This window comes from Peromyscus eremicus, chromosome 3 (assembly GCF_949786415.1).
Source record: "Peromyscus eremicus chromosome 3, PerEre_H2_v1, whole genome shotgun sequence".
NCBI classification, from domain to species: domain Eukaryota; kingdom Metazoa; phylum Chordata; class Mammalia; order Rodentia; family Cricetidae; genus Peromyscus; species Peromyscus eremicus.
The window spans coordinates 25494348-25515432 of NC_081418.1; the positions used below are offsets into that span (position 1 = coordinate 25494348).

Sequence of the window (21085 nt, forward strand, 5' to 3'; positions counted from 1 at the left end):
GTAAGATTTGCTACACACAAAAAATACAAATTCAAGTAAAGATGTAATATTATTAGACATACATGAGACTGTCAGCAAAAGTGTCTGCTTAGAGAAATAAGATAAAAATAATAGTTTTTACATTGATAATGGAAATATCTGGTTCTATAAACTTTGGAAAAACACCAGATGTCTTTTAAATTTTATTTTTACATAGCAATTTCGAATCTCTGAATATACTCTATATTTAAAAAGAATTCCTATTGCTGCATACACTACAGAGTTGAGTCATAGAACTTGGAGGAATCAAGCTGGTACAGAGCCAGAAGCCCATTGCTTACTGGCTTGCACAATGCTGGAAGGTGCTATCCACACCTCCAGAGGAAGAAGGCAATGATCAGAGTCACCCAGCTTTGATGTTGTGAGCTGCAATAATGATGGCATGGCAAGACATGTCCACCTCCATTGGTGCAAGGCCTTACCCCTAGATGAAGAACTAGAGGCAATTAATGGCTATGACATGAGGGAGAATCCATATTCTCCAGGGACGAGCTTACTGATAGGTTATTCAGCCCCAAGTGGTCAATCCTAAGCACATGCATATGAACAACACTAAAATGGCTCAGCAAGTTTATGTGTGTGTGTGTATTAATTTCAATGGTCAAAGAAGAAGTTATGAGTTTATGAGCTTGAGAGGGAGTGGGGGGCAGGAAGATTTAGAGGGGGAGAATGGAGTAAAAATGATGTAAATATAGGACTCATATATTCAATTCTCAAAAAAGAAAAATGTTTTAAAACAATAAGAAAAACTCTAATTCTGTAAGTAATTAATATTTTTATTTTAGCTTTATACTTTCTTCCTACCAATATTCTGAATTGCAGTTCTAATAAATGTTCAACAGTAATTTTTTCTTTTGTTGAAGTAAGCTGGTTTATAGGATTTGTAATTTTTACAAGTCATAGAGTTCCGTATGGAGGATTCTCCAGATGCAAACAGTGGCATTTCAAGGAGTAATATGAACAAAATCTCTTTATATCTAGGTTTGTTTAAAATGCAGTGTTTAAAGTGAAGTGCTAAATTAATTTTGGATGAAGTAATACAGAAATGTTAAGTAAATAAATGCAAATCTGTGATATAGCACTAAGTTCAACATGATATTTTAAGGTCAAAATACCAGTGATCTTGGCAATCACAGATAGGCATTGAATTTCTTGAATATCACAAATCCACAAACATGATCTTTACATATTCTTGGCATGATAGGATGACTTTTGCACAAAATAATTTTATTATCTTTTGCTCCATAGAATAGAGCTAAAGATAAACCTCTTAAATTATATATTGAATATTTCTTAAAGTTAAAAAAGCTTTTCTGGCTAGTGTGAGTAGACTCAGAAATTCTGTGACATGGGCAAAATAAAAATATATAGTTACATAACATGAATCTATTTTTGCTGCCAATCTTATTCTAGCATATTAAAGATAGTTCTAAGTAAGATGTTTAATTTGTGAAATCATACATGCAGTATATACACACTGATTCTTGGCCATGAATATTACTCTGATCATTTGAAAGAATTTAGAAGGCCTAAGTAGTTAAGATTTATTATGTTCTCTTCTTTCCTATTTTTGTTCAGCACAATATTTGATCTTTAGTATCCAATTATTTTGAAAGCTATCTTTTATTATTATTTGTTTTTCATAGCCATTCTCTATTTCACATGCATAAATTCTTGTATTCTCATAATAATCCTGTCATATGGGTACCATGGGGATACTGTTCCATTTTGGAGTTAAGAATTGAGTGGTAGAGTTTTTCCTTGAATCTAGGCTATCTGATTTGTCTATTATGCAAGTGGCACAAGACCATTCCTCTAGTGTCCAATACATCTTATTTTCCAAACACTTTTGAGAAAGGACACTACACCTCTCTCAGACTAAGCAAAAAAAGTTTACCTTAAAAAGCACCACCAGGGAGTCCTTGCCCTAATTTCTCTTTTTAACATCCCTAAATATCTAAAACTATTTACTCAGTATTACTTACTATTTGTAATGTGAGGAGCCATGTATTACTTTCATGACTAGATTATATAAGTATTTTGTTATTTTAAATAACCAACATAATGAAAGCCTTGTAAAAATTTGACTTTATAGAAACAGTTTCCAAAATGACACAGAATGCATAGTGCATGAAAGGGTAAATATTTCCCTACAAAAGGAGAGTCAAAGAAAATGGAATTCATGATTTTATATCTCTTCTTTCAACTCATAGCAATATATACATATTTAAATGTAAAATACTGCTAGATTTAGAATATATAAACTATATGAAAGAATATCATCAAAATCAGTGTCATTCAAAGACTTTTTCAAAGAAAAGATTAGGTAATAATAGATGCTTATTTGTTTATTGAATACACAACTATACATGATGAACAATCTTTAAAAAGAGAAGATATGAGATTCCTTAATGTAACAGTCAATTCTTTTCTATCCCTTTTTCAAGTGATACTGATATATATATATATATATATATATATATATATATATATATATATATATAATATGTATGAAATATATATGTATATGTATGTGAGATACCTATATGGATATGTAGATTTGTAACTACAAACAAATTTAAGATAGATAGTAAATTTGGGTGCAAAATACTGGAAGTGAATGTTTCATATCCCTTTTTGTGCAAGAAAATCAATGTTACATTTGGTTTTAGGATTAAATTAAATGATACAAAATTTCCACTTTATATTACATCCATATTTAAATTGAAAAAATGTAAATATTTATTTTGATTTGAATATAATTATCTTCATAGAATGCATTTTTTTTTGGGTTTTTCAAGATAGGGTTTCTCTTTGTAGTTTTGGTGCCTGTCCTGGATCTTGCTCTGTAGACCAGGTTGGCCTTGAACTCACAGAGATCCTCCTGGCTCTGCCTCCTGAGTGCTGGGATTAAAGGAATGCACCACTGCTGCCCAACTAGAGTGCATTTCTTGTTGAAAGAACTTTTTGAGCTGGGTATGTTGTTATTCACACTGAATGCTAGTGCTCAGGAGGCTGAGGCAGGAAGGTTACTAGTTCAAGGACCCCCCAAACTGCATAACAAGATCCTGTCTCAAAACAGAAACAAATTTTGCTTTGTTTTATATTCCTATTCTATTTTCTTTTAAAATTTATTTATTTTATTTTTTGAGAATTTCATGCACATATACAATGAAATATGAACACACCTAATCCTTATTTCTTCTCTCCAACTTTCTGCATTTATCTACCAACATGACCCCATCCAAATTTATGTTATTTTTAGAACTTACTAATTGTATTCAGTGCTGCTTATATCTATATGGTTGTGGGACCCTCCACTTAAGCCTAGTGGCCATATCTGCAGAAATACTATTTTGTTACTCCACTTCTCAGTAACTATCCATTGCCTGTAGCTCCTAAGTAATGAGTAAGCCTTGGAGGCCATGCACTCCATCGATGCAGGCTGGCTCGATTCAGTTTTTGTGCCTCAAGACTCCCTTGCCTCTTGCCTTGTGCCCATTCCCTCTGAATTGCATAACGCACTTTTCATTGTTCAGTCTTTTTCCCCTTATTCACTATGTTGAAGAACGGAGCTATGCTACATGCTGATGACAGACATTTTCTTCTCACCCCACTAAGGATTAGAGAAAGTAAATAAATGTGGAAGACAGGAGTTAGTACAAAACAGTAATTTTTCAAAACCAAGAGGGGAAAATCTGGGATATCAAGGATCTGGCTAGCACATCTAACTATAGAATCAAACATTCTAGACTAGCATACCTGGCCATAGAAATGTGTTGAAGAAATCTTAGTGGTTATCATCATGAGGTCATCCACAGGCAATAGCCAACACTCAAGTATTAGGATACTTAATACTCAGGCCTCAAATACATGTAGTCACTCAGAGTGTCAAGCTTTGCTCTATTGAGGATATGCAGTTCTTGATAAAACGCACAATTTGAAGTCTGCATATGATTTGAGACATGAAAAATAGAGTGCCAGAAAAGGCCAGAAAACTGCTCTTTCTGTTTCAGCTATTGGCAAGGACATCTTGCTCATTCTAGAATTTTCTCACTTATTTACCACAACTCCAGAGGTTGGAGGTTGCTGGTGGGCAGCAATCAGAAGACAAAACCAAACTGTTACGTGGAAATTGTTATTGTTGTATTTCGTCCTGAGCTCCTTCTGCATTGTCTATTTCCATTGTTGATACCTTGTACCAATCAGGCTTTCCATGCCATTCCTGTCCATGGATACGATTTCCCCCAGGATTACTGGGGGGAAAATCCAGATGTATTTGACTTATTTTCGGTGCAGTTAGCCTTCCTGCCAAGGCTATTGGCTGGTTTTTTTTTTTTTCTCACCAGATCCCTCAGTGCAGGTAAAACTAGTATCTTCTCTGCCTCCGTAAAAAAATGCTCACACCAGTTCCAAGTACGTTTTAAACTGTGGCCTGACTTGGAATGTGATCTTACATGACTAGAGTAAATACAGCATTTCCCAGGAACTAATCAAATTATACCAACCTTTCCACGACTGTATCTAATTTAGAAGCAGTCTTTCTTTTAGATTCTTAGATTTATTAGATTTATCTGTTCGTTAAGCACTTTTTTTTTTTTACCAACTATGACCTCTACCATGTGTAACTCACTGTAGATACAAAATATCTTCACCAACTTGAATTCAAAACCATTCAACTATGTTACATATTATTTTCTATTATGTTAATCAAATTAAAAATTCAAGTGCAAGAGCAAGGCATTACACAGAGTTGAAACTTTAGGGGTGTGTTTTGGTTCATTTACTTCCTACACAGTTTTACTATATAATACCATGAAGACTTAGAGCATGGCAGAGAAGTCAATGTTTAATAAAAACTGAAATACATTGTGAGCTTTAAATTGTACCAGCACAATGTCCAAATGCATTCCAGTGTCATACAACCGAAAACAGTTTCTAACAAACTCATATCTACTATTTGGGTTAAGATATATGTATCTATTTCAGTGTCTGTCTTTGTTCACATCTACCTACCAGTGGGAAACTGTGCGTATTTATACCTCTATGGTTGTGGTCTGGCTTTCATGTCTGCTCATGTCTTTTTCAAACTTTTAAGTCGTTTGTAAAGCTAAAGAGAATAATTAGTGTAACCTCAGCTTCTCGTAGTCCTGATGGATTTTCTTCATCACAAACTCATTTTGTTTATTCCAGAACACTATGCTGCACGTGCTTGTGTGGGCATTCAAAGACTTCACAGTACAGAGGCTGCTTGTACTAAGCAGTGTACAGTTATTTTGTTTATCTGAAATCATTCCTAACCCAGTAAATACTACTCAAAACTGTTACCATGATCACATCCTTTTAAAATCTAGTGTCTGTGCACACATATCTGTAATCAAAGTAAAATCTCTCACATAATAAAATTATATAAAATTAGAAAAATAAATAACAGTGAATAACATAAGTATGACTAGAAACCTAAAGTCATGTAATAAATGGATGAATAACAATTTTAAAAGCCAATTAAATAAAAAACACACATGAAACTGAAATGCAACTTTTTAGTAAACTTTGCAAGCTAGTGTATTCTTAATTAGATTATACAAATAGAGCTTTACAATGACTTATTTAATTCTTCATCCTATGAGAATTATTTTTTTCCCTTTTGAAACGTTTCCTCCCATTTAAAAAGCTTATTGATTTATTTGTCAGAGGAAAGTCATTACTACTGATGTGGAGCTAGCCAAATTCCAGCAAACAAGTGAAAACAATGGGTGAGCTCACTTTTTCTGCCAAGGAGCTCCAAGGTCACTACCCCAATCAGAGTCCATTCTGCTGGAGGGAGTGCTGGTTCCCATAGGAAACTTGCTCTCACAATATCTTAAGAAAGAGAATCAAACAGAACAACCAACTGTGAGGTATAAATAAACCCACCAAGAAAAGTGAGGAGAGTGGAAGGAACCATACTTAGTTTGTGTGTTGGGAGATTATGCAGGGATATTTCTAACTTGAGTTAAGGTTAGTTCAAACTTCAAATCTCTTCCTGTAACTTGAGTATCAAGTACTTAAAATACTCCAACATAGCTTTCTTTCGTTCAATAGTCCCGTCACAGAGCCGTCACTTACACAAGAGCAGTCCATGCTGTATTTCATACTTAAAATTTGTAAAAGATAGATCTTATATATTCTTGACACACAAAATATTAGTAAAACCTAAGTAACAATAAAAAGGGTTGGAAAAAACCTTGTGAGGCAAGATATATAATTTTATAGCCTTGATGGTTTCACAAATACATTCTTATCACTAAACTCAGCCTGTTGCACATAGTCATATGTTGCTTAGGGATATGAACTTCTCCTGAAAGAGGTATCAATAGTTTTTTAGTTCATCTGCAGACATTAGAGAATGTATTTACAAAAACCTAGACAGCAAAGCCTACTTCATACCCATTATTTATTATTGTATGTACTATGCCTTTATTTTACTGGCAGTACAGAGTGCTTGCCCTGACATTGTAACAACACACGAGCAAAGCAATGCTCTTATGTTACATTGGCCACAGCATCACTAGGTGGTAAGGATTTTTAAGCTCCATTATAATTTTAGTGTAATCATCAAAACACTGTTATATAGCAGATGATTATATATTCCATATGTATGGCTTTTATATGTCAATCACACTTCTCTAACGTGACTTAAAAATACTTAGAGGAAGTGACCCAGAGAAAGTTGAGGGGGGTAAATACATTTTGGCTGTGATATAGTCTTACCTTAGAATTGAGAGGTGACCCTGATGTTCACTTTGATGGTTGGAATGTGCCAGAAGTTGACAGGTAGACATTCATAATAGGAGGCCTTAGTTCTTTATTAACAACAAGTAAGTGACATTGGTGACAAACTACCCTAATGGCTTCACGATGTGAAAACAGAGTGGGTGAGATGAAAAAGTGGGTAAAACACTTCCATGGAAGCCTGGAAACAAATTGGATCCTATGAATTCACAGTGGAAGGAGAGAACTGACGCCCAAAGCCCTCTGACCTTCACATGCACGCTATGGTATGTATGTATGTTCCTAACATGCAAACATCATATACATAAAATAAATAAGTAAATAATTTAAAGATGTAAAAACAGAAATAGAAAGAAACCCAAATAAATATGCTAATTTGTGAAGTTGTAAGCTAAATAAACAATTGCCAAGAAAGCACCAGTGTGTCCTTACAATGTTAATAATGGTACACTTTCTAGTTTTAATGGGAAAATCCAATTTTAACAATGTGATAGCAATTGCTCGGTGTTTATCAGGCACTATAATATTGAGACATATTCAAAATAATGTCTCATAAAATAAACATAGGCCTATATTCTCTTAATTGAATCCAGGGTGCCTTTTGGCAACATTCTTTTACATGTTTCATGAACTCAAAGAATTACTGTTTACCATAGTTCTCAGTTGACACGTTATAATTTACTAAAAGGTTCACGCTTTAAAAATGGAAAGACTCCTTTAAATTTCAGGGCTTCAGTGTTTGCTGGGACCTGAATACATGGTAGGCATTATTTTAGTTGAGTGGAAACTGTGCTGGTTAATATTGTATCTTTCTTCTAAGCAACAGTTTACCTAACACTATATGGATTATAGCCGTTTATACATATAAGTAGACATGTTCATGTATGTCCTTATATATGAAGTATGGGTCAGCTACTCATTTGTTTGCTAGTTATTTTTTTAAGGAATGAAATCACGTTGAAGAAAAAAACAGAAGAAAGTAGACGCGAATTTGTGTGAAAAGAGGAATATTGGGTTATCCATAAATTCAATCCCAAATTTTAAGAGAAATGGATTATGTTTAATAAATGGGGTTAATTGGGCATGTGAATACAGAAAGGTGTATGCCCCATTTTATAATTTTGACCACAGTAGATGTCTTGGATCCCAGTATGAATTCAGTGGAGAATATATGCTTCTTAGCATTTGTTCTCACTATTTGAGTACTCTAGTATTTTGTAATGAGTGTAAACGCCCTTGGTAGAAGGAACATGAATGAACATGTTTTCTTCTAACTGATAGTAGACAAGTCTATGCTTTATTTCTTTCCTGCTATTATGTCTAGGAACAGACAAATGGCAAGACAATGGAAACTAACACTATGGCTTTTCACCAACCTTATAAAAAGGTGCAAAAAGTTAATCTGATCAGATCCAATCTGATCTACCATGGGGTAGAAGTTATTGGATTAATTTTTAATGGATACAGTTCATGTTTTGAAACATGCCTATATTTGTTGAGACTGAGAATGAGCTTCCTTAGTAACTGCACACACACACACACACACACACACACACACAGATGTGTGTGTGTGTGTGTGTATGTGTGTGTGTGTTTGTGTACTCAATAAATTAAAACTCACTAATGTAGTTTACCTTACAACTACAGTAAGGTGTTGGGGAGAAAAATGTTGGTTAAATTCATGCTGTGCAACCAGTCAGGCCTGAGTTTTTTCCTCAGAACTCATGTGATAAACAGTGGGCATGTGATCCATATTTGTAGTGTGCGTTGTTGGGAAGGAAGAGGCAGATGGATCCTTGGGGCTTGTGGCCAGCCAGTTTAGCTTAATTAGCAAGCTCCAAACCAATGAGATGCTCTGTCTCATAAACCAAGGTGAAAATACCTGAGGAAGGACATCTTAGGTTGACCTTCTGGCTTTCACATGCATGCACATATGTGCAAGCTTAACCTCACATACAAGTGCATGTACATACATACACATACCCTCAGTAAAATATCCTTGTAAAATATAACATAGATCCATAGTAATTAGTAAGCTAATTATTTTCTATTTCTTTACCTTAAAGTTTAATTATTCTGCTTTTTATTCACATAACATGCTTTTAAAGGTCTCTGTTTATAATATATTGATAAATAATACACACACACACACACACACACACACACACACACACACACACACACTGAGACAGGCTTAACCCTCATTACTAATAACTGTGGAGATGCTTGAGCCAGCGGATATAAAGTCCAAACATTTAAGCTTGATTTCACAAGCTCTATAGGTTTCAGCAGATACTTACTCTTCCTCCCCCTACAATCTAGCCTGACCTGTGAACAATGTGTGGACGTGACACCCCTGCACAGTGAATTGATATTGGCCTCCAGATTTCAGTGCTGTTGCTTCTCTGTTCCCGAATTCTTCCTCCATCACCCCCCTCAATTCTGTGCAACCTACTCAGCATTAATAACGACATCCCACAGTAGCCCTCTGGAAGGCCATTCTGGATCCTATCAACTTCCTTCCAGGAAGGGCTCACTACCCTGGTTGTTCTTTGCCTGCATGACCTCTCCTTTGGTACCTCAATATTATGTTTGTTCTTTAGGGGCAGTTTCATTATAATGAAAAGAAAAGTACCTGAGAATTGCCTTTGCTTTCTTTTTAAGTAATGTGTGCCAATGTTCCATTTTTGTGGTTCTGACATTTTACTTTCATGTAGCTGTCACTTAGGGCAGCAGAAAACAAGTTTCAAACTCATATTTACTCATTTAAAAAATTTAATAAAACTATTATTTACAAAAGAGAAATATCCTAGTAATGATGAAGCACATTAGAGCTGGGTGCTGGGAAAATTGTGCTTTAAAATGATAAATGGATTAAGAAGAAGGGTTTTGTCAGAACCTGAGGCACACCTAGAGCTGAGGAGAGGACTGCTTTGTTAGAGAAATTCACCACTGCTGATTCCAACCACTCTCTTTCCCCACCTTTGGGAATCCTATTACCCCTTCCTTTGGTTGGATACCAGAAAGAAGAGGACTAGGAAGCTTCATGAATATTCTGCTCACAGACCCTCCTGGGACACAGAAGCAGGGTGGAGAATGCCTGAGAGCTGCCCTTTCATACCTCTGGCATAATACTCCCTGACGTGCGACATTCTGAGGGGACTGAGGCTTTCTTGCTAGCTATCAACTCCCTAAGAAGAAGAAATAGTCACCCTGACTTTTTCTTAGCATAATCAAGAGGAAGCAGAGGCAAGCTCACAAGATATGAGGAGGAATAGCTGACAGGCATGTCAACACTGGATACTACAGAAAAAAAAATTGTAAGTCTGAAAGCCTGTTATGCATGCACAAGCAGTAGTAATTTCATAAATGGGTTCTGAATAACCTAAAAGGAGTCAATGCTGCCTTAAATAGCAGGTAATTTTCTCCCTTCTTTTGGGTAAGGGTAGAATTAAGTTTGCGATTTCATCGGTTCTCAAAGACTCAGTGTGGGAAAGGTTCTCAGTAGCCATGTAGTACATCAAGTGAGTGAAACCCTCACAGACACACACAGGGCTGCTGTTCTGGGACTCCAGATTCCCTGCTTAGAAATTCTCCCTGATTCAGGATGAACTGATGTGTAGAACATGCTGAAAATGAATAAGCTTCCTTCTAAGGAAAATATACAAGATTTTGTATCCACAATTTTGGACACTTTTTTTTAAGGCTTGTTGGGATCACAAAATTTGAAAGGCTTTTTCAAACTGTTTTGCCCCCATACAATTTTATAGAAATGCTACTTCATTCCAGAAAATTTACATTGGTTGTTTAAAACTGCATTGAATACCATTGAATTGAGGCCACAGATTTCTCTATTCTTATATAGCATTTCTTTCCAGAAATTTCTTGCTATTATTGTGTGTGTTTGTGTATGTACACGCACAGGAGAAGATATGGGTAGGGGCCAAGGGAGGACGACAGGATGGGAATGTCACAGCCTTCGTATGGAAGTCAGAGGACAACTGAGATAAGTCGGTTCTTCTCCTTCCATCCTCATGTGGGTTTGGGGGATCAAACTCAGGTGGCCAAGCTTTCCTGGAAACTCCTTTGCATTCTGATCTTTGATTCTATCTCAGCAGCTTTGCACTCACTTTTTTTCGATCATCTATTACTTTAACTTCTCTAGTTGTTTCGGCCAGTTTTCAGACCACTGTCAAGCCTACAACTTTACATTCATGTACCAATCAATTAATTAATTTATTTCTTTTCCTTTTTCTTTTCTGTTTTGAGACAAGGTTTCAATACGTAGCCCTGGCTGTCTTGAAAACTCTCCATGTAAACCAGGCTGGCCTTGAGCTCATAGAGGTCAGCCTGTCTGCTTCCTGAGTGCAGGGATTAAAAAGGCATCCAGCCTAGCCTTTAACGGCTGAGCCATCTCTTCAGCGCCGGGCGGTGGTGGCGCACGCCTTTAATCCCAGCACTCGGGAGGCAGAGCCAGGTGGATCTCTGTGAGTTCGAGGCCAGCCTGGGCTACCAAGTGAGTTCCAGGAAAGGAACAAAGCTACACAGAGAAACCCTATCTCAAAAAAAATAAAAATAAAATAAAAAAAAATTAAAAAAAAGGCATCCAGCACCACGCGGAGCTTATATTCAAGTTTTATGTTGTTGCTCTAGAAAGTAACACTAAAAACAAATACTGAATCAGTTAACAACTGGTATTTTAAGGTAAAATGAGAATAAGACACAAAGGCATTGATTTTGCTCAACAGCAATATAACTTTCTGATTAACAATTAAAGGTAAGAGAGGTGGTGTTGCAGTTTCTGACTTTGAAAACAATAACCAGAAAGCCACATAAGAATCGTTACCCCGCCGGGCAGTGGTGGCGCACGCCTTTAATCCCAGCACTCGGGAGGCAGAGCCAGGCGGATCTCTGTGAGTTCGAGGCCAGCCTGGACTACCAAGTGAGTTTCAGGAAAGGCACAAAGCTACACAGAGAAACCCTGTCTCAAAAAAAACCAAAAAAAGAAAAAAAAAAAAAAAAGAATCGTTACCCCCCGGCCATTGGACACGCTGTGGCTTATTCTCTAGCCACATAAGGATGAAACAATAACAGAAATCAGAGCTCTATAGTCCGTTATGTCAGTATTTCTATATGTTTGTTACTATGTCATTCTGGTCTTTATTTATTTACCTTTTATTTGTACATAAGTGTTTTCTTTATGCAATTTTCCCAGTGCTGGCTGAATCTACTTCTTTTGATTTAACCACCAAAAATCCTTTTTCAAACCCAAATTCATTCTTAGTCCCTCGGGAATCTCTTGGGCTGAATTTTCCACCATTCTTGGCAATGTTTCCAATGGGCTTGTAATTACAAGTAATTGCCTTTGTTAGAAAATGTGACAAAACAAAGTGCATTTAAATGGAAGGTATTTTCTAAAGTCGTCAAGTACTTCCACTAAATGTGTCTTGTTTTACTTACAGCACACTTCCTAGCCACTCCTGAAACTTGTGATTTAATATGCAGATAGGAGTCTTTACTTCAGCAGGCAACATTCCAGAGTGAAGCGGCTTTTAGAGAAGTCTCAGATTAGGACTGTGCTCACTACATGCTGTAGGTGGCTGCTTGGCACTGAGCCTTTTCTTCCCAATATTTTAATGTCCTAGCTCCTGTTGGAACACTGACTTTTCTTCTGATGTTGGGCCATGTTGTTTTTCAATATTTTCTAGAGAAATACTTGACATACTATCTCATCAGTTCCTAGTCTGAATAAGAGTCTATTCAAACCTGGCTAAAAGTCACTGTTGCACAAGAAGAAACTTGTGTTCTCGTAAGTGAAGTGATTTTCATGGCCTCACCCACTGATTGTCACAACACCAATCTTTATCATTAAATCTGGTATGCCCACCTAGTTGTTTCAAAAGGGAATATGCTTAAAAATGTGATAATTTCCAGATGCCTAGGTCCTATAATATTCCAGCAAAATGATATATTTTCTCCCGAGGATATGGGCCAAATTTTATAAGTAAGTGAATTGATAATTAATTTCTTCTTAGAACTATCATGTGCAACATTTGACAACTTGCAGACTGAAGGTGAGTTTTCTTGTTTAGGCTTACCTCTAACAATTTTTAAACACAACCCAAGGGTGTTCGAGTAATCCTTTGTTTCTGTTCCAGACCCTGCTATATATAGCAAGGACATGCCATTCCCTTTGACGCAGGAGAAACTTGATGCTATAAAGGATTTACTAATGAACTTGCTTAGGAAATACTGAATGATAAAAAGTAGAGTTTGACTAAGGTGCACTACTTCCAATATGACTAGAAGATAAGTAGTGTGCTATACAGGCTTGTTGGACACTCAGAAAGAAATTTGTACTACAGTTGAAGTTTAAGGTTGCTGAGAAAGTTTCTGCTAATGTTCATGCACCAAGATGGACCTCCAATTAGGCTCCATTCCTGTACCAAAAGGAGATAATCCTGATTTACAAGCAGCCATTAGGTCCATCCCCATATCAAAGAACATGCCTCTAACGGGCAGCTCAAGTGGGCAAAAAAAATGGTCACAATCACCATTAAATCCTAGTTTGCCATTAAGTCCCCTGTGCTCTTATCAGATAAAGTGTAATTCTGACAGGTGGGCAGGATGACCTTGGGTAAGACTTATTTAAAAAGAAGAACTCTGATGTACTTAAGAAATATTTCTGACATTATGTTTGCTGTGTAAATTTTCCATTCACCTACATGGACAGAATTGCAGCTTCTTGCTTCTGTTTAAATGTTCAAAGTGTAACTTGGGAATTGCACCCGAAAGATTTAAGGATGACAGTATATATAGAATGCATAAGCCAAAGGTATATGTATTTAAGTCAGTAAAGTCTATTTGAGGCCATCTACACTTTGGGCATTAGCCAGAGCCAGAACATGCTATATTAAAAAGCTTTTACCTTTATTAATCTCGAAGTTAGAAGAGTGATTTCTCACTGGGAAAGTATATTATTTCTATAACATTTTCACCCCACAGAGAATTCAGGCTTCTCTGGAGGTTTTAAGTGTTCATGAAGTGGCAAGACACAATGGCTTCCCAAGTGTCCTGTCTCTGTTAACATCTGACTACCTCACTGCCCAAAACTTCTGGATCAATAGAGACTTGAGAATGATTTTCTTATTGTTGTAAAAAATGAGCTGTAGTTTGCATCTACCATCTTTATTGATTGTGATCTCATTGAAAGTAGGGCATATGTGTTTTCTTTAACTTGGGCAATTCAGCAGTAATTCTTTGAAACACTTTATTCACCTATAGAGAAGTTAACAAAGAATTTTAGCTCTATTTAGCTAAGTTCTTTTAGGTTCTGGAATATTGCTAATCTTATTAAATGATTATTTAGCTTCTTATATCATAAAGATGCAGTGAGATAGAAGATATTTTAAATTCAGTGACTAAATCCCTGATTTGTGGCTCCATGCCAGTTCACACCTTACTGTCCTGGCTTCCTTGATGAAGTGGTGTGAAGTTTGGAAAAAAAAAAAGCTATTCAAAAGACCAGATTTACATGACATTTTGACTAGAATTAATTTTATTAACAGCGCACTAATTCACATTGAAGAGAAATACCAGTCATTTGCTTGTTTTAGGACATATTAAATTTATGTGTGTAGCCTACTAATATTTATGTAGTTATCACCGTACTGGGATAGTCATGTGTGGTGTTTCTACAAGGGTGCAAGTGACTGATTAAAAAAAAATTCCCACATTTTTAAGTATATTTGCTTAATTCCACAACTGATGTGAATATTAGGCTTTATGCGTGGAAGCTAATAGCCTAATTACACTTTTAATCCAGTAGTCACCATTAAATTAAACCTCTACAGCATGCTAACCCAGTGACAGCGGGAGTCAGCTCAAAGTTGCTCGTTAGAGGCTCATTCAATTACTTAGTGGGAGCCAAGCAACCAAGATAAGTGTTCTATTACAGGGAAAAAGCCTGGGGAATCATCAGAATAAAGACTGTCAGAAAAGAACCAAATAGGAAGTGGATTGAAAATGCATACAGTATAGAAGTACAAATACACATACATACATGAAGAGAACCTGGGGAAGGGAGGTGGGGAAAACAGACACGCTCCACAAAGTCAACAGAATTGGGAAGAGGCTACGGAGGAGCAATGGGTAATTTACTGTGCTGCTGGAATGCAATGCAATTGTATGAATTCACAAAGAGGAACAGTGGCAAATAGTTTCAAGACAGCAACCAGGACTGCACAGAGATCAATGGTAGAGTGCTTGCCTAGCATAAACACAGCCTGAGGGTCAGTATCCAGTACCATAAAATGTTGAAATGAAACAAAAGACAACCAGACAATGGTAATATGAGAGAAAGTTTTTGTCTGAGAAGAATCGATCATTTTTATTTACTCATTCATTTAAGCTCTGACCTTCCAAAAAAGTTCTCACCTGTATCTGAAAATCCATAGTAATGAAATTAATAAATGAGAATAGGTGAAGTAAAGGTAGGGAGGGTGAGGAATAAAAAAAATAAAGACAGTAGGTTATTCGAGAAAACAGCGGGCATGCCACACAATCCTATTTAGGATTCCAACCTCCAAAGTAAACAGGAAATTGTAATCTTTCACAAGATATCCAGGGGCAACAAGAAACAGACTCCAGCTGTTCCACCAAGGCATATGGGTTGAGACATCAGTGAAATTTATCTTATGTTTTTAATCAGGAGAACAGACTGCATGATAAAGGAGATAGCAAACCCAATGCCAATTCTACAATAAATACGATATAAAATTCTGAGTGATGATGCTATAATTTCTTTGGTTGAGTCCAAATCATAACTTCATAAATATTTCAGGCAAGGCAATTATGCAAATGATCCAGATAGCCCCTCCCAGATGGTCTGGCTCATCCAAGAGCAAAATTTAGCCAGTCCAGAGAAATCGTAGCCTTCCTGTCATTCTCAACGAACACCATTTTCACAACAAATGAATCATACATGAGGTAGCTTTTCATAATGTAGTCATTACAGACGAGACGATAATCTGCCAAATAATTTCCATCTAGGAATTGCTGCCAATTCATTGCGTTTTCAAAGCCAGGCCACTCCTGGTTAAATACCTTCTGCTTTACCTGATTTCCCCCTGCTTCTGCTTTTCTTCTCTGGAGAGAGTTACTTTGTTTTATGAAACGAGCAAGAATGTTATTCTTAGGTATGGTTCCCCGGATGCTTGTTAAGAGCAGATTTTGTTTATAGGGTAATTCTGAAAATGCTATAAACTTGGAGAGATTACAAGTGTGCCTTATTCTATTAACTCACTCAGATAAATATCAGTATTCAAAATCCCAATACTCCAAGATCCGAGTGATTTTACTTTCTTTTGTTGGAAGGGAAAAGAGTACCAACGGCTTAAAGAAGCAGTCTCCACGTTTCTTTGTGGTGCTGGGAACTGAACTTTGGGCCTCACATATGCTAGGCAAATGCTCCACCATTGCCCTGTATGCCCTGCCCAAGAAGCTGTATTTTGTCACAGAGAATCGTTCCTGGGCTAAGAAACCTTCAAGTAGTGTGGGGCCTGCTCATGTACAAAATAAAAATTACAGCATGAAATCCACAAAAGCTCAACAGCCTTGAATACGGACTGTCTGTCACATGTTTACTACAGGAGCCAGTACAGTCCATCTCAAGTCCCTGCTCTATCTGCAGACAGGAGACCGGTGACGTTACTAGTAATAAACGTTTACCTGAGATCCACAGCTTTCCCAGTCTTGTTCGTGCACATCACATCCCTGGTCTGATACCCAATCTGGATGTCCCAGTATCTGTTCTCCTGTCTGTTTTGTCTGTTTCTGTTCCTCTTCTTCTTGATGAGCTCACGGGCCTCCGGGTCCTTCACGGCTTTGCCTCGATCCCTCTCCCGCTCTTTGTTCTTGCCACGACGCCTGGCTTGCCTGGTTTGCCGTGAGTGTGGCACGGAGCATGCGCTCCAGGGCCCGACCTGCAAGCTATACATGCTTTCCTCCGCCTCGCAGGGGTTGGACTGGCACACCTGGAACTCGGTGAGGTTGGGACAGCCGGAGCCTCCAAACTGTGGCGGTGCGACCACGTGCCTGGTTCGGTGCTGCAGGCCGCTGCCGCAGGTTCTGGAGCACTCGGACCAGGCCGAGAACTCAGACACGATGCAGTCTTGCTGGCAAGGGATGAGGCAGGCCTGTTCCAGAAGAGGCTTGGGCTCAAAGTACTCGCAGATGATGTCCTCTGCGGGGATGTCCTTGTCCTTTTGGATGCAGGTTATCTCTCTCACCTGGATGCCCTCCTCTCCCTTCACACATTCTCGAGCTTTCTCCAAGCTTTTGGAAATCACGGGCTGACACTGATTCCAGGGCCCCAGCCTCCAGTCATACAACTCTTTGTGCCAGTCACAGACTTTGAAACAGTTTTGCTGGTTACTGGGTCTGCCAGCCTGCTTGCAGTTCGTATGCAGTGTTGTCCAGCCTTCCACGTGAGCACACCACACAGCCCGGGTCTGGATGCCGCCTGGTCCACAGTCATCTCCCATACACCGTCCCCAGGGACCTACAAATCAGCACGAGTTAGTTAGCAGGGCTACGGGAACAGAGTGACAGGCTATTCCCATTTCAGAAAGACGTCTCTAGACTTAGTACATTAACTTTCCCCGACATCTTATAAAGTAGGTCTCTGTACGAGACGACTGGAAAGTAATGATCGTCCCTGAGTACTTCTACAAGAGCGAACTGTGTCAAGGTGTCTATATAAGGTAACAGCTGGGGCAATTTCACTTCGGGTCCTTCTGGGATTACTAAAAGTTTGCTTTGATTCATTTCCTTTATTTCAGGTAGATAGAGATCGTTGCTCATAAAGGGCATCAGAAACTAGTCACAGTGAAAACCCATCATTCCTGCCTCACGTTCTGAACTCTGTTTTAGGAACTGGTAAAGAAAATAGCCTCTCATGAAAGCCTTTTCCTGCAGGCTTTCTTTGCCTGGGCAATTAACTATTTTGCAGAAAATGCTCTCCCTCACCTGCTTTTTTATTGTTGCAGGCTGTGACTGCAGAGGTCTAATGGCTGTGTACGGTGTTGCTGATAGAATTTAAAGTGCAACTTTATGGGAACTAAAGCTAAGAAATCAAAAATCTTTTTTCAAAGGTACTTGCTGCCTTTTAATTAAAAAAAAAAAAACCTCAATGTACTATAAAGATGAATGAAGAAATTTAATTTCACCTAAAACAAACAAACAAACAAACAAATAATTCCCAATTGTCCGACCCTTTGTTGAGCAATGGCTTGAGTTCTTTTGGTTCATTCATTTGTTAAATATGAATAATTCAGTATTTTATGGGACACTTGAGTTAAGTGTTTCAGTATGTTCCTTGGGCTTATTACTCTGGAACACTTATTAAGGAGACACAGGTCTTACATTTCTTATGCATTTATTTTTCTAAGTCAAGTCATACTATTTTCAAGGTGTTTACAAATTCTGATGTGTTAAATTGAGAATACATTTTAGAGTTTCGAATAAACTTAAAGATCACATAATTATATGGTTTTCAAAATGTTGTTATGAAGATGAGGACTTATTTTATGACCCTTGTTTGTCATCAGCATGTCCTGAAGATGTAAGTTTCATGAGATGGCTATAGGATTTCCTAAGATAGACAGACAGACAGTCAGACACACACACACACACACACACATACACACACATACACACACACAGAGAGAGACAGAGAGAGGGAGAGAGAGAGAGAGAGAGAGAGAGAGAGAGAGAGAGAGAGAGAGAGAGAGCGCGAGCTGCTGCCCTCTTCCCGCTGTCCTGTTTCTATAAGAAGAAGTCTGGCTTCACATTTATTTTTATTCATGTGTACATTATGCATAAGGTTTTGTCTGCAAGATGCTGAAGAAAAAAAAAGTGAAAACTATTAAACTAGGCCAAAGGACTTATTCTGTGGCTCAGAAAAACAGGACAGGAAAGAGGGCTGATCTGCCAAATTCAATCTTGAATGAATAACAGAACTAATTGCAGTTCAGATCTAGTTCTTCTGACACTGGGGCTCAAGTGTTGAGAGCTTTAGGTTTAGGTACTTTCCTCTGAACAAAACAACCATCAATCCACACAAGAAGAAATACAAAGAATGCACTTATAGTATCTAATTTTATTTAACAAAAAAGATGTTTAATAGTGTTGTTTTGCTTACAAGTGATATAATTAAGTTGTAAACAGAAGAGCAAGATTTATCTGAACTATTGTGGTGACTAGTCTTTTCATTTAAAATAGTACTAGATATTTAGTATATCCAAAATATCATTTCATGAAAATCATATATAAAATTGTAATAGGACTTAGATTTTGAGAAATATCATCCTAGGATGTTAATGTTAATACTTTATAAATTAAAAAGACACTGAATTTGTTGAAAGTGTCAACATATAGTACCTAAGGATATTTTAATCCTATTTTTACTCTGTTTCTGTATATTTTCCCACTATACTTTTGATGTTTTCTTTCAGATTTGCAAAATATTCCATATGAGAATCATAAAACTTAAATGCATTTCAATAAGGAAACTTTGTAGCATACATAAGACTTTAGAATTAATTACACATAGCTTTAGTTTCAGTTTCCTCTACACATTATGTTTGAACAAAACTGTTATCCTGTTTCCCACCATAAACCTCACTAAAGGCACATTTGTATTAGACTCAAGGATAAACCATGTGCTGCTCAGTTGGTATGTTAAAGCATAGATACTAACTCAGAATCAACGCAAAAGCAACCCAAGAAAATTCCTTGATGTACTATTATTTTCCATCCTTAACACTATTTATGAGATTAGATCAATTCATCAATGTTTAGTATTTTATTCCTAGAATAAAACCAAACGAAGAATTTTATAGAAACTGTTCATAGTGCTGACCCTACTCTAAAGACTGGTTAGGTGAATAGATTTTTATTCATGTCCCCTCATGAAAAGGCACCAATGACAGACCACAGGAATGGTGCCCCCCAAGTCTCATTTGGTGAACCAATGAGTTCATTGGGGTTACGAATAGGAGTACAAGTGGATGACTCACAGACATCTGTATCACTTCCAAGCCCACCTAGTTACATCCCTAGAGTTCTCTGCCCACTTTGTACCCTGCTCCATAGGAGAGAGTTTCCTTTTGCTAGCAGTTGTTTACAGCTTACATAAGATTGGGTGGGAGCTGTGATCCTTGAGTAAAATAACATCAGTAAGTTTCCTCCAAGGCCCATGACCTATATAGTCTTAGGTTCTTTAGCAGTGTCAGGTATTTGTTCCCGTGGAATGAGCCTTAGATACAATTAGGAAGTAGTTGGTTATTTTAATAAAATTAGAATACTATTATTCTGCTAAAGGAATATAGCAACAAAATGACTCCTAATGACATACTCCTCTATACCCACAGACCACCACATCACTCAGCCCTCATCAGAGAAGTTTCTGTTTGCATAGACAACTCACAACAAGACAATGTAAAGAAAGTGAGGGAGTCTGAGCACTCAGTCCTAAATGGGATGTCTTCATCAAAGCTCTCCCCCCAAGGCTCAAAGGTCTATGTGGAAGAGGAAGCAGAAAAATTGTAATAGCCAGAAGAGATGGATGACTCCAAGGCAACAGTGTCTTCCAAGCACAACAGGACTGATGCACATCTGAGCTCACAGAGTCTGTGGCTGCACACATAAAGCCTGTACAGGTTCAAGCCAGATGAGGTCCAAGCACAGAGGAAGTAAATAGGGGCTCCCACCTATAAGAAGCTCTCTGCAATTGACACCCTAATGGCAAAGGCAAAATCAGTTTTCTTTAATGGAGTCTCACTGGGAATATACATCACACTTCAGGTTAGATGCCATGCTCAGGAGTATCTGACCAACACAAAATGACCTATTTTACACTTTTTGTCTTATTTTGCTTTGTTTGGTTATTTTTGTCTTCTAGGTTTTTGCATGTTTGAGTTTAGTTTTTGTGTTTCTGTAGGGAGTTCTTGTGTGTGTGCATGCTTCTTTGTTGTTTTGTTTTTGTCTTTTTCTGTCTGTTTGTTGGGGTAGGGAGAACATAAAGTTGGATAGGTAGGTGGGGAGGATGCAGGAAGAATTGGGGGATCGGAAAACATGATCAAAATCTATTATATGATTTTTTTCAATTAAAGAAAAGCTTTAAAAAAGATGGGCAAGGGTCCTGTGAGTATTAGAACTTTCTGAGCTTTTAGATTATGTTTCATTACTTTCATGAGTTGTATGCTTCTCC

The 21085-nt window shown here is 37.4% G+C and overlaps 1 protein-coding gene across 1 annotated transcript in view; it reads right to left on the reverse strand.

Annotated features, from left to right (window-relative positions):
• Window positions 1-17772, reverse strand: part of Thsd7a (thrombospondin type 1 domain containing 7A) — a 219695-nt gene extending 201923 nt beyond the window's left edge. The window contains exons 1-2 of the mRNA XM_059256457.1: window positions 17727-17772; window positions 16543-17374 (exon numbers count right to left, since the gene is read on the reverse strand). Coding sequence (XP_059112440.1) covers window positions 16543-17374; window positions 17727-17772 — 878 coding nt within the window. The remainder of the gene's footprint in view (window positions 1-16542; window positions 17375-17726) is intronic.
• Between the last annotated feature and the right edge of the window lie 3313 nt (window positions 17773-21085).